This window comes from Mytilus californianus, unplaced genomic scaffold (genome assembly GCF_021869535.1).
Source record: "Mytilus californianus isolate M0D057914Y unplaced genomic scaffold, xbMytCali1.0.p SCAF_10, whole genome shotgun sequence".
Taxonomy (NCBI): Eukaryota; Metazoa; Mollusca; class Bivalvia; order Mytilida; family Mytilidae; genus Mytilus; species Mytilus californianus.
The window spans coordinates 29563808-29577021 of NW_026262582.1; the positions used below are offsets into that span (position 1 = coordinate 29563808).

The 13214-nt window shown below is 33.1% G+C and overlaps 2 protein-coding genes across 2 annotated transcripts in view; both read left to right on the top strand.

The window, feature by feature from the left end:
• The window catches only part of LOC127717905 (uncharacterized), a 43741-nt gene extending 41809 nt beyond the window's left edge, over nucleotides 1–1932 (top strand). The window contains exon 14 of the mRNA XM_052223766.1: nucleotides 1163–1932. Coding sequence (XP_052079726.1) covers nucleotides 1163–1433 — 271 coding nt within the window. The 3' untranslated portion in view covers nucleotides 1434–1932. The remainder of the gene's footprint in view (nucleotides 1–1162) is intronic.
• A 5641-nt stretch (nucleotides 1933–7573) lies between these two features.
• LOC127719067 (complement C1q subcomponent subunit B-like) lies at nucleotides 7574–9719 on the top strand. Its single transcript, XM_052225115.1, has 3 exons — nucleotides 7574–7687; nucleotides 8595–8654; nucleotides 9258–9719. The coding sequence occupies exons 1-3, from the start codon at nucleotides 7600–7602 to the stop codon at nucleotides 9671–9673; spliced, it is 564 nt and encodes a 187-aa protein (XP_052081075.1). The 5' UTR covers nucleotides 7574–7599; the 3' UTR covers nucleotides 9674–9719.
• Nucleotides 9720–13214: the final 3495 nt, after the last annotated feature.

Consider the following 13214-nt stretch of genomic DNA (forward strand, 5'->3'; position numbering starts at 1 on the left):
AATAAAAACTTTCTACAATTTCGATTTAAAAGATAGCACTTTATTCATAACATTCAGAAATGTTTTCACGAGTCTAACAGGTGCTTCCTTTACGATGAACTGCACATGCGCGAAAGTATGTATTTAAAGACACTAAAACGTAAAATACGAAATAATTAAGTATCAAACTAAACGAGAGAGACAAATATAGTTCTTTTTTAGCAAATTTAATTTAAAAAATGATAATTTCCTGTCTTTTTTAAAAAAAACCAATCCGTATATGAGTCCGGATTCATTCTGAATTTATTATCCACTTGTCACTTCCCGTTTTCATATCATTTGGAAATAGAAAGTAAACGTGATCTATTCATGATGAATTTACAATTTAAAATCATTAGAATTGTTCCAATAAGGATTTGTACAAATCCTTGGTTCCAACTTGATAGAATTAATTCTAAATATCGCTTTTAAACGTTTTTAAGGATAATGAGTATGAATAATGCAGTGAAATAGTCCTTACAAGTTCATTTTTGCTGTGATTCCTGGTTTAAAAAAAAAATGAATCCAAACTTTTGCTGATTAGGAATGTACCCTGAAACTAACTGAAGTGAAATTGTGCACTAGATTTCTAGATCTTATATCCTAATCTTCGTATTAAAGTGCCACATCAGTCAAATCATGCAGTAACTGCCTAGTATGCCTAAGTCCTTCAAAGTCTGACAAAGATGTATAGATAGTAATATACATTCTAGGTCCCTTGCTGCTAACCAAAATAAGGTTGATTTTCATCCCGCGCAAAAATGACTAAAGCCCTCAAAATCCTAGCTTAAACCCTGAGTTTACCTACATATGTCAAAAAATTGGAAGGGAAACATTTTAAGTATATATTGAAGACCCCTACAAGAAAAATTAACTTACCCACCTTCAATATACGCTCAAGTTAACCAAGGTTTTGAATCAACTCAGTTTGACCCATCACAGTCAGGAATGCATTAAACCAGAGACATATATGTCTCTGATTAAACAAATGGAAATTTTACTGAGGCTCAATAGCAGTTTGACAGTACATTAAATAGTTGTCATTATTTCTGCAATATTTTTGAGAGAACTTGCAACTTGCTTATTTTGTCAAAATATATGTTATTTTGATATTTAAATAATTTTCTATATTGTTTAATTTCAGGAAGAACATTGGTGATTTGTGTAGAAGCTGTAAACATGATAAAATACTTGTAACACATGGGACTGCTAAAGTAGGGACATCTGCTGAATTTCTTGCAAAACAGGATTTACATAAAACTATTTTACTAGCTGCAGATAACCTTGAACTTGAAGCTGATTTTAATGTTGGATTTACACTTGGAGTATTACAGTGTTTATCTGACAGAGATATTTATATTATTAGAGATGGAAAATTGATTCATTGGTCAAAAATGTCACATGATATAGCCTAAGCATATTCATTGGTTCAAAGCTGATTGTCAAATGATACAGGATAAGCACAGTCATTGGTTCAAAACTGATATTTACTAGATACAGCCTCAGCAAAGACGATTGTTGCATGATACAGGATAAGCAAATTCATTGGATCAAAGCTGATAGTCAGATGACACATACTGATTATGCCACATTATTACATTCTTCACACAAACATAGATATGAATTTTTACATAATACAGACCAAACATGTTATAAATTAGATGTAAAAAGTCACAAGCACAAATTTTTCATATCAGTTCTTATTTTTTTAATTACAAAAACAAAGTATTGCATTATCTATAGAATCATCAAAGAGGAGGAGAGGATAAGTCTACTTTTGATTAAACATTTGAGCAGACACTAAGTGGCAGAAAGTGCCACGAAATATAGATCTGAGTACATGATTCAATGTTGATTAAAATATAACTTGCATGACCTGAATTAGTATATAAATTGCATTAAATACTGCTATTACATTGATTACAATGAATTAGTGTGATTTAGTAAAATAAAAACAAAAAAACAAAAAAACGGATAATTTCATTCCTCTGACGTCATCCAATAATAGGCATTCCATTCTCAATTTTATTTTATTGTCAGTGACATATCATCTAAACAAAATGGGAATGGGTAGAAAAGATATAGTTCCTTGTGTTTTATTCTTTATTTCCATTAAAAAGCCCATGTTGAGTTGTACTGATTAAGCGATTTTTACATTTACCTTGAAGCAGCTTTCTGTTTGCCCATAGTTTGAAATTTTTAAACATCATTGTACAATGAAATGTTTTCGTCAAAGTTTTCATGGCTTTTATGAAAGGGAATAATTTCAAAATAGAGGCGAGAGATACCAAAAGCAAAAATAAACTCAACGCAATGGTAAAAAAAGGAAAAAGCCCAAAAGACACAAAAAACATACATATCAAAATACTGGGCAAATTGAATGCCACCAAAAACCGTGAGTGATCTCAGGTGCTATTGAAGGGTAAGCACATCCTGCTCCACATGTGGCACCTGTAGCATTGCTCATTTAATTACAAACCTTGTGATAAGTCTTAAACGGTAGGTTTCATTTGGTCTACACGTAAGCTTGATAATGTTGAGTAGTGGTTGTAAGTAATTTTTGTCTCGCCTTCGTCTATTTCAAGGCCCTGCTCTCTAAGTCATGATCCAGTGACTTTGAATTAATAAGCAATTTCAATGTCTAGTTTTCTGCTTAAGTTAGTTTGATGGGAACTACTTGTGATAGATCAATTATAGTTTGTATGAAGTCGCAATAATATAAGTTCAACGACTATTTTGAGGCCATTGCCCCATGAACATTGTCCGGTGGCTTTGAATTAATTTGCAATTTTCAAAGTTTAGTATTTATGTCAAGCCTCCAACTTCTGTTGCAGAAAGCTTGACATAGGTATAGTGATCCGGCTACGAAGGCATTAGCTTACTTCTTAAAAGCTTATATTTTAGAAGGTGGAAGACCTAGATGCTTTTTATACAGATGCCTCATGTTATAAGTTTCAGTCTGTCATATGTCCATTGTCCTTGACCCCATTTTCATAGTTCAGTGAATACTTGAAAAAAGTTAAGTTTTTCTGTCATGTTGATTTCTTTCTTATATGAGTAATAGGATAACTTTATTTAGTATGTGCTACTTTGCAAGGTCCTCAAGCCAGTCGGACGTCATTTCATGGATCAGTGAACAAGGTTATTTTTTCTTGGTCAAGTCCATACTTTCAAATACTATAAGCAATAGGTATACTAAATTTGGTGTATGGAAATATTTTATGATGTACATGTCAGTCTCACAGGTTTTATTTTACCTTGGCCTCATTTTCACGGTTCATTGCTCAGTGTTTTTTGTGTTTTGGTCTATAGGCAATAGGTCAACTAAATTTGTTGTATGGAAGGATTGTAAGGTGTATATGTCTGTGTGGCAGGTATCATCTGGCCTTGACCTCATTTTCATGGTTTATTGGTCAACAATAAGTTTTCATGGTTAAGTTTGTTTCTTAAAAACTATGCAAAAGGTCAACTATATTTAATACATTGATTGTAAGGTGGACATGTCTGTTTGGCATGGTTCATCTGACCTTGACCTCATTTTCATGGTTCATAGGTCAATGTTTAGTTTTCTTATTTAAGTCTGTTTCTTAAAACTATACAAAAGGTCAACTATATTTGGTGTATTCAATGATTGTAAGGTGAACATGTATTTCATGTTTGGTTTATCTGACCTTGACCTCATTTTATTAGACCATGTTAAGTTAATGTGATACTTTTAGTAAAGCTTTATATTTAGGACTATCAACATAAAATCAATGGTAAGTTAAGAAGACGAGACATTTCAGCATGTTCACTCTTGTGCTTAAGTTAGTCTAGATTGAAAGGTACTTCTTACATCTTACATTCTTACATGTGTACATCTCAGTTTGTCGAACATTCTCAGGCCCTGCCTACTAGACCACGGTCCAGTGACTTTGAATTAATAAGCAATGTTGCTGTCCATCAAATTGTCTTTTTCTGAACTTTATGCTGACAGGCCAAAATCAACACTCATTGTCCAAGGAAAGTTTTCCTTAATGGCTTCTGTGAAAGTGATTGATTTGAAATTTGTTAAATGAATTTTACATCTTTCCGTTTGCTTGTTTTCATGACATTCAAAAACTTTTCTTGGCTCCTTTTGAAGAAAATGATTTTAACATTTGGTCTGGGAAATATTGGTTATGCTCCAGTATACATGCTACCTCAATCAATTGCATGCAACGACGCAGATCCAGACCTGGTATTGGTCTTGTTTTTCAATGTAATATGGATATGTAAGTGTTTTGTCTCACCTTGACAGAGTCAAAAAGGGAGACATAGGTATGCTGTTTCCGGCGTTGGCGGCGGCGACGTCAACAATGTATTAGTTTGTGATTAGGTCTAGTTCATGGTGAACCACTAGTGGTAGGTCAATGATATTTGGTATGCAGTTGTATTAGCATTGGCACATCTCATTACCATGGAGATTATTTAGGTCAGTTTATTGGGAACCACTAGTGATAGGTCAATGATATTTGGTATGAAGTTGTATAAGCATTGGCATATCTCATTTCCATGGAGATCATTTGGCCCCGCCCCCTCATTCATGGTCTATTGACTTTGAAACTTTTGCTTAGTTTTCATGTATTAGTTTGTGATTAGGTCAGTTTAAGTGGAACCTTTAGTGGTAGGTCAATGATAATTAGTATGCAGTTGTATAAGCATTAGCACATCTCATTTCCATGGAGAATATTTGGTCCTTACCCCTCAGTCATGGTCTATTGACTTTGAAACTTTTGCATAGTTTACATATATTAGTTTGTGATTAGGTCAGTTTAAGATGAACCACTAATGTCAATAAGTAAATTATATTTGGTATGCAAATGTATTGGCATTTGCAAGTTTCATTTCCATGGAGATTATATAACCCCACCCCCTAATTATGGTTCATTGACTTTGAAACTTTTACATAGTTTACATGTCAATGTTTGTGTTTAGGTTTGTTTAAAGGGAACGACTTATGAAAAGTCAATGGTATTTGGTTTGCAGTTGTATTAGCATTAGCACATCTCATTTCCATGGAGATTGTTTAGCTCTGTACCTTCAGTCATGGTTCATTGACTTTGAATATTTGCATAACTTACATGTTAAAGTATTGCTATTTTAATTTCAACATTTGCATTATCAAAATAACAAATAGGTGAGACATATCTCTGTGTTAACAGTTTATTTTTATTCGGTTCACATATACCAATACAACCATAAGCTCTTGATAGCTTTTTACCAAACATAAATAACATGTACATCACATTAAAACACAAAACATGTAGATAGATATATACAAGTATTTAAGCAGCAAATTATTTCAAATGAATAGAAACGGCAAAGGCGTATTGAATCATGCAAAGCATTACTAAACTACACGTCTGAACATGCCAAAACTGAAGCATAACTAAAAATTGAAGCACAACTAAAATTTAAGGCATAATGCAAACATTTAGAGCATTTACTAAAAGTATAAAAAAGCTTATCTTCATGCAGAACAACAGCATTTGAACCATTCCAGGACTATAAGGCTCTTAAATTGAGAAAAACTATTTTCAGTCCTGAATGGTCAGGTAGGCTGTTCCACATATCAGCAGCTGCAAATTTAAAACTTTTCTTACTAAACTGTGTAGTTTTTACATGTGGAATATCCAGTATAATATCTGAGACTACTATGTTATAGTAGTCTCAGATAATATATATCTGAAAGAACATGTAGTACTACAATCTTTTACATTTAATAGATCATGTAAACAGACCGGTGGTAATTTATTAAGTATTACCTTAACTTCTTTCCCATAAATACATAGGCTTAAATAAAATAAAACAATATATTCATATTGCCGATAACCCAGACAGCTTGAAGGACACGGGATTTTAATAAATTGACGAATACAATAAAGTAAGCATAAATACATAAATAAATCATTACAAAAATAAATGATGACTGAATGCTGATATGCTGTATTATTAAGTTAAATACCAAATAGTGACAAAGTCTCTATCATCAACGATCCCGCCGGCCAGGAACAACCAACTAAAACGAGTTAACTCGGTCAAACTACATTAAATATTAAATATGTAGTGGAAAAAAGTTGGAAACCTGTGTCCAAACCCAATGCTCGGAAGACCGTCTCAAGAGGTATACTTGGACAGTATAAAAAAATAAATAAAAAATTTTGATATCTATAATTATTCGAAACAAACACAACTAATCATGAGCAAAAACATGAATTAAAACTAAAAAATGTTACATATCTGAAATATGTAAAAATAAATTTGACACTACGACTATTCTTTGAAACGCGGGAAAATGTAACTATATTAAAAGTATCAATTGCCATTGATCTTTGTCTTTTCATATGCAGTTATATAAAGATCTTGCGACAAGTTTACTGTCAATTAAATAGGGTTTCTCCTTGCATTTTCTTTTTATATCATACCGGATCTACATATTTAGACCTGAGTAATAAGAATAAGAATAAGAATATTTATTATTCCAATCAAGGCCCCCTGATGGGCAGCATAACATGTACACATAAAACAATACATCATGATTTGTAACAGAAAACATTTTTATATATTAAAATGAAACATTAAAAAGTTCAGACAGATGTTATTATCTTACTCAGTATGGCTTTGAATTGTCCGTATAAGATTGATACTTTATATTTCCTCTCTTTGGTGTCTTTCGAAATATGTTTAATCCTGCGCACGCTATTGGAGAGTGCCATGTTCTTTGCATTAAAAAAAATTCTGGTGATAAATCTTTGACGCCCTTAAGAGGCCTGTTACAAAACATTTTTTTTTCTCAAAAAAACGACGGTGCAAGAACCTCATGGGTTGTCAAGGTCGTTAAAAACCACCCTCGTCGAAATGATCACAATATTTAATTTTATCTTCCATGCAACACAAGCCGAAAAACAGACTATTTTAGCAATTTCAGAGATTTATTATTTCTAAAGAAAATATAGAAAATATGCATAAAGTGGCCGTGCAATTTTGATGTATTTCCATATTGTGCGGGAAATAGTTGCATTGGGGAAAAAATGGCTGTATGTATACGTATTGTCAACTTTTCGTTTGGTGGTGGTGGTGGAGGGATTGCAATGATCCGAAACTTCCTCAGGGAAAATGAGATCATGCCAGTTTAAAAATGGCTTTATAACACCCGTCGACCTACTTTGCAGAATGTATATATTTATTATATAGAAAATAAGAGTTCTGTATTCTAATTAGATTGGAGGGCATGTACCAAGTTCCAAGTCGGGAATATGACAGTTGTTTCCCATTCGTTTGATGTGTTCGAGCTTTTGATTTTGCCATTTGTTAAGTGACTTTCCGTTTTCGAAGTTTCCTTGAAGTTCGTTATTTGTGTTGTTTTACAGTTTAACACTAGTATTTCGTTCATAATTCCAGAAAAGTTTAAAATTTAATATGTTTTTATTATCAATTTCAATATCAAATTTGATAACATGCAATATTGTAATTAAACAGTTAAAATTTTTTATCTATACATTATTCCTACATTCGAAGTATTATATACCCTCCATTGTTGACTAGTACACAACGTACACCATGAGAGCTCTTTGTTTTATTGTGGTTGCACTGGTTATGAGTTGCTTTGGTCATAAGACAGATTCTGGATTGTGTACACCAAAACTTGGTATGTTATATCGTTAATTGAAATTGATTAAATTTAAGGCAATACATATCTAAATGATGTTTAATTGAAGCAAAGGAAAACAACACGCTATAAACTGCGTGGTTTCGAAGGTCTTTTCTAAATTCACCTTCATCAGAAAACCAAGGATGCTGTATAAGAACCGAAAGATTTAAAGAGCAATATGACTAAAAAGGTAACATAATAACAAAATCTACATAAGGCCAACTTTGATAATGTTAATTTTATCATGCAGAGCAAAACAATATTTTTTGTAAAATTTGACAAAAGTTTATATAAAATCAAAGTACTGACGTACTGTCTACTCGGATGACCTCATGATCTGTTGAGTCTTTACGATAGGACTTTAATCTTGCTGTAATACTGACTGTACTGTTGTGATAATTTAATTATTTGCTTCATCTGACTATCATTATAATCTGGGTTGCTGCTTTTTATCATATCAGTATAAGTAGAACAATAATGGTTTAGCAGAAAATATAAGGGAAGGAAGACACATTAGACATAACAATTTCTTTGCTGCCATTAAAAACAAAGCAAGGATTTGTATAGCGAGACTCAAATCCTTGAACAGAGTTACCGATCATATCACGCGTCTAAAATATTTGTTGTTGTGAATCTTCTACTAACGTACTACACGTGCAATACCACATGCATACATGTACCTGTTCATGCGCATGGCAAATACGTGTTCTTATATCGACGACACGAAACATTTCATAGTAAAAGTACTATATAGGGATAGGAAGTTGACCAAAATCAGATTTTTTTATATTTCCCACTCCCACACACAAAACAACCTTAAATTAGGTTTGACAGAAATTGTTGAAAGCATTGCTTTTGAATTATGTATATACCGGTTTTTTCCTTTTTTTCTTTCTTTAAACAGAAAACGCCCTTTTCGAAGACCTTCTTAGCATGATGTTGAAGATAAAAGGAACACAGAAAGGTAATGATATGGGCTGCATCTAGTATATCGTGTTTAACAGAACTTTTAAGGTAGATTAACTGTGTAAGTTATTTATTGCATTATTTAGACTACTTATTATTATTTTTAATGCTTAGCAGTGTTTTTAAACCACATGTCAAAGTTATGTTTTCAGTAAAGAACTGGGTTCAATCTATGTTATTTAATACTTTTCTAGATTCGGGACAATTGAAAGCTTGACATAGTGGCTGTACCCATATTTAGTGTGAATACCCGTACGTTAACCCGAAGATGTCTTTCGTGTTTTTCCGTGTTGAGTCACTATCTCGTTTCAGCCATAAGCTCGAGGTATTTATGTCTTGTTAAAACTGCTGTGAAACATTTTATACGCCTTTGCTAAATCAGGGTAAACAGCTCTAATAATTTTCTTTATTTACAGATTATGTGACCTTTCAACTTAAGAGTATGTGTTTGTAATTTAAAACATTCAAGGGTTTTTATACATGAGTTCATGCATGTTTTAAAAAATCTCATCTGACCATTTGCTATTTCTATTTCTATACGTTTTTGTAGACAAGTATTTAGGTTTTTTCAACAGGGTCTTATTTTGTAATTTCTGTGCAGGTACGAATCAACATGACGAAACATTTTCAGCCTTTGCAGCTTCTTTAACTGTTTTAAAAACCCTGGGAACTGGTGAAATTGTAAAGTTTGACAAAGTTTGGACGAACGTTAATAATGATTATAATCCAAGTACGGGTGTATACACAGCTCCTAAACCAGGGGTGTACCAGTTCTCATGCTCCGTAATGACGCAATATAATAAAGCCGTTCGTGTGCTCCTATGGAAAAATGACATGAAGACAGTAGCTGTTTATCCTGGTCCTAACAATGTTGGTCATAATACGGGAACTATAAATATGGTATTAGAACTTAAGAAAGGTGACAAAGAATACATCAAACAAGGAGCAGCAGAGAAATACATCTACAGTGAATCTGCTTACAACTACAGTATGTTTTCTGGATATCTTATTCGATAAATTACATGTGTTTTTTCGAAGTTTTAAATAAAACAAATAAATGTTGTTGGTTGCTTGTTTATTTCTCCATTGAATGTCAAGGCCATTTTCAGGTAGGCATTGCAACTAATCCTCATTATAAATTCACTATTTCAGAATCTTAAATATTCTTATGAGTATCTATTCAAATCGTTACTCATTACGTAATGGTGGATAATACCGCCTTAACAAAGAAACCAATGGATATATGACCCGTTGAGTGAAAATGGAATTGAACCCGTAAGATTGTCAATTCAAAACTCATTCTCAGCTCACCTGACTGAGGCCAGTTAAGCTTTTGCCATCACTTTTAGTCAGTCGTCTGTCGTCCGTCCGTCGTAGTAAATCTGTTTTTTTTTTATCTTCTCTGAAATTACTACACCAAATGTTACTAAACAGCATCTCAATATATCTTGGGTATTAATCAACAAATATGGTCACTGTTGCTAAAACAAATTGGGTGCAAATGCAGTTTTTGCTTGTATACCAACAAAACTGAAAAAAAACCAGTTTAAACAAATCTTACTGGAGTAAAACTAATCAGCTTATTATTGTCTATCACCTATAAAAAAAATAAAAAATCGTACAATCCGTTCTAGAGCCCCTGAAATCTTAATTATTATTAGTCTATTATAAACATAAAATCTAGTGACATTTTATGTTTCTATATAGTTAAATGTTTAGTATAGACCATAGTCTCTGATCCATTTTTAATGAATTTTTCCGTGAAAAAAGTGTCGAGAAAAATCTTTCCTTCGTGCATTACTGACAAAATTACATGACCTATATTCCCTTTGTTTATTCCATCAGCAGTGTCATTTAACAATAAATACTAGAACAAGCCCCTAAAAATGCAGCGGCAATTAATAAAATAATACCACGAAAGACAGACGGACAGACAAAAAGAGTAAATATATGAACAAACACACAAAACGTTTAGGATGAAATTTGAAAAAAGCAGGACTGGAGATTTGAGTAAAAAAAGGCAGGATGAGCAACTTGGCAAAAAAAAAAGGCAGGATACCAATTTACGTAAAAAAAGTCAGGATAAACTAATAAAAAGAGTGAAAAATAAAAAGTCAGGACAGAGGTTACAATTAAAAAAAATGCAGGACAATATTTTTCATCCTAGCCTCCCCCTAAAAATCAAATGGTAGCTTCCTTAGTCGCTATTGGTGATGTCACGAATGAAAAACGTATCCGGCATGGCAGACTGAGATGGAGTAATTCATTAAACAGTTGAATCTTTACTTTATGTGCAATTTATAGATTATGTGATAATACTTATATCTGAATGATGATTCCTGTCAAAATGTATAACGGTCAAAATGTAGAACTGTCAACATGAAGAACGGATTTTCCGATGTTCGGTTTGCTTCATTCTTTAAGCTCGTGTTTATCGCCACTTTCAACACTATTGGCTATTTCTTGGCGGTCAAAATATATTGAAGAGGAAGTCGGAGTGCCTGTGAATTTTTTTTCCAACTGACTGTCGAGAATTCATTTGAAATATCAACTTTGCTTGTGTATCAACCCCAAATTATCCATTTAAGTACCACTTCCGAGGTCCGTGCCTTGTGACAAGAACAGGTTGCGTTGTTTATCTCATTCTCATTTTTGAGATCTCAATCCTCTCTTTTAAGCTCACCTCGCCCAAAGGACCAAGTGAGCTTTTCTCATCACTTGGCGTCCGGCGTCCGTCGTCGTCTGTCGTCAGTCGCCCGTCGTCCGTCGTTAATTTTTACAAAAATCTTCTCCTCTGAAACTACTGGGCCAAATCTAACCAAACTTGGCCACAATCATCATTGGGGTATCTAGTTTCAAAAATGTGTCAATTTTTAACAATGTTTCGTAAATGTTTGTAATCTAACAAAAATCTTCTACCGAGACAAATTTAACCAAACTTAGTCACAATCATCATTAAGGGATTTAGTTTAAGAAATGTGTCCGATGACCCTGCCTGCCAATCAACATGGCATACATGGCTAACAATAGAACATAGGGGTAAAATGCAGTTTCTGGCTTATATCTCTGAAACCAAAGCATTTAGAGCAAATTTGACATGGGTAAAAATGTTTAACAGGTTAAGATCTATCTGTCCTGAAATTCTCAGACGAATCAGACAATCCGTTGTTTTGTTGCTGCCCCTGAATTTGTAATTTTAAACAAATTTTGCAGATTTTATACGACCGCAAAAAATTTTGCAGTCGTATATAATTGGTATCACGTCGTCGTCGTCGTCTGCGTCGTCCGAAGACATTTGGTTTCCGGACAATAACTTTAGTATAAGTAAATAGAAATCTATGAAATTTAAACACAAGGTTTATAACCACAAAAGGAAGGTATGGATTGATTTTGGAGGTTATGGTCCTAACAGTCTAGGAATTAGGGGCCAAAAAAGGGCCCAAATAAGCATTTTTCTAGTTTCCAGACAATAAACTTGTGGAACGGTGTATGAATCTCTCTGAAATTATACCACAAGTTTCCATACCACAAAGGGGTGGTTAGGATTGACTTTGGGGGGTTATGTCTCAAACCGTGCAGTGTAAGGGAGATAATCGAAACACATTTAAAATACAATGTTGTGTATTTTTGGATTACCTCCCTTACACTGCTTTTAAATTATGTATAAAGAAATGTTGTATTGTCTTGAGGTGATTAGCTGTCAATTAATTTTAGAAGTTACTATTAAAGGAATATTAATTTTAGCCATAATTATGTATGTCATTTTCTATTTTAAGACTTTTATGATGTATTTAAATGGGTAATTATGGTTGCAAACTCCATTGGAAATTTGTTGAATTGAGATTATGACAATATCTTGAGGGAAAGAATTTTTTTTTTTGGAAAAAGGGGGGAGGTGAAAAAAAATTGTGGGGGTGGGGGTAAAAAAGAAATTGTGGGGGGACAATTTTTTTTCTCATTTCAGAAATTAAAAAGAAAATTTCTTCAAATTTTATTTTTTTTGCAAGAAAAAGGGGGGGGGGGGTGTCAATACGCAACAGCATAGTGTATTGCACAAAAGCAAAACATTGAATATAAATTCAAATCATATAACCAATTCTAAGTTCTTTAACTACAGTTATTCTGTGTCAGAAACCTATTATGTGTCAGATATTTAATAACAATCAAAATTCAGACCTGTATCAAGCGCGAATATTGTGTCCATTTTTGCCCCAACTGTTCAGGGTTAGACCTTTGCGGTCGTATCCAGCTGCGCTCAGCGAAGCATTTTATTGGTTATTATCTTGAATATTATTATAGATAGAGATAAACTGTAAACAGCAACAATGTTCAGCAATGTAAGATCTTCTAATAAGTCAACATTACCAAAATGGTCAATTGACCCCAAACGGAGTTATTGCCCTTTAAAGTCAATCAATAATTTTTCCTAAATTTTAGTAATCTTTTACAAAAGTCTTCTCCTCTGAAAAAAATGAGACAAATTTAACAAAACTTGGCCACAATTATCATTAGGGTATCTAGATTTAAAAATGTGTCCGATGACCCTGCCTGCCAAACC

What these genes read in the sequence shown, in the direction of transcription:
- LOC127719067 (XM_052225115.1), top strand. Translation starts at nt 7,600, where the DNA reads ATGAGAGCTCTTTGTTTTATTGTGGTTGCACTGGTTATGAGTTGCTTT. An exon ending in ATTGTGTACACCAAAACTTG is followed by an intron (nt 7,688 to 8,594) that starts GTATGTTATATC and finishes TTCTTTAAACAG; the next exon opens with AAAACGCCCTTTTCGAAGAC. An exon ending in GATAAAAGGAACACAGAAAG is followed by an intron (nt 8,655 to 9,257) that starts GTAATGATATGG and finishes ATTTCTGTGCAG; the next exon opens with GTACGAATCAACATGACGAA.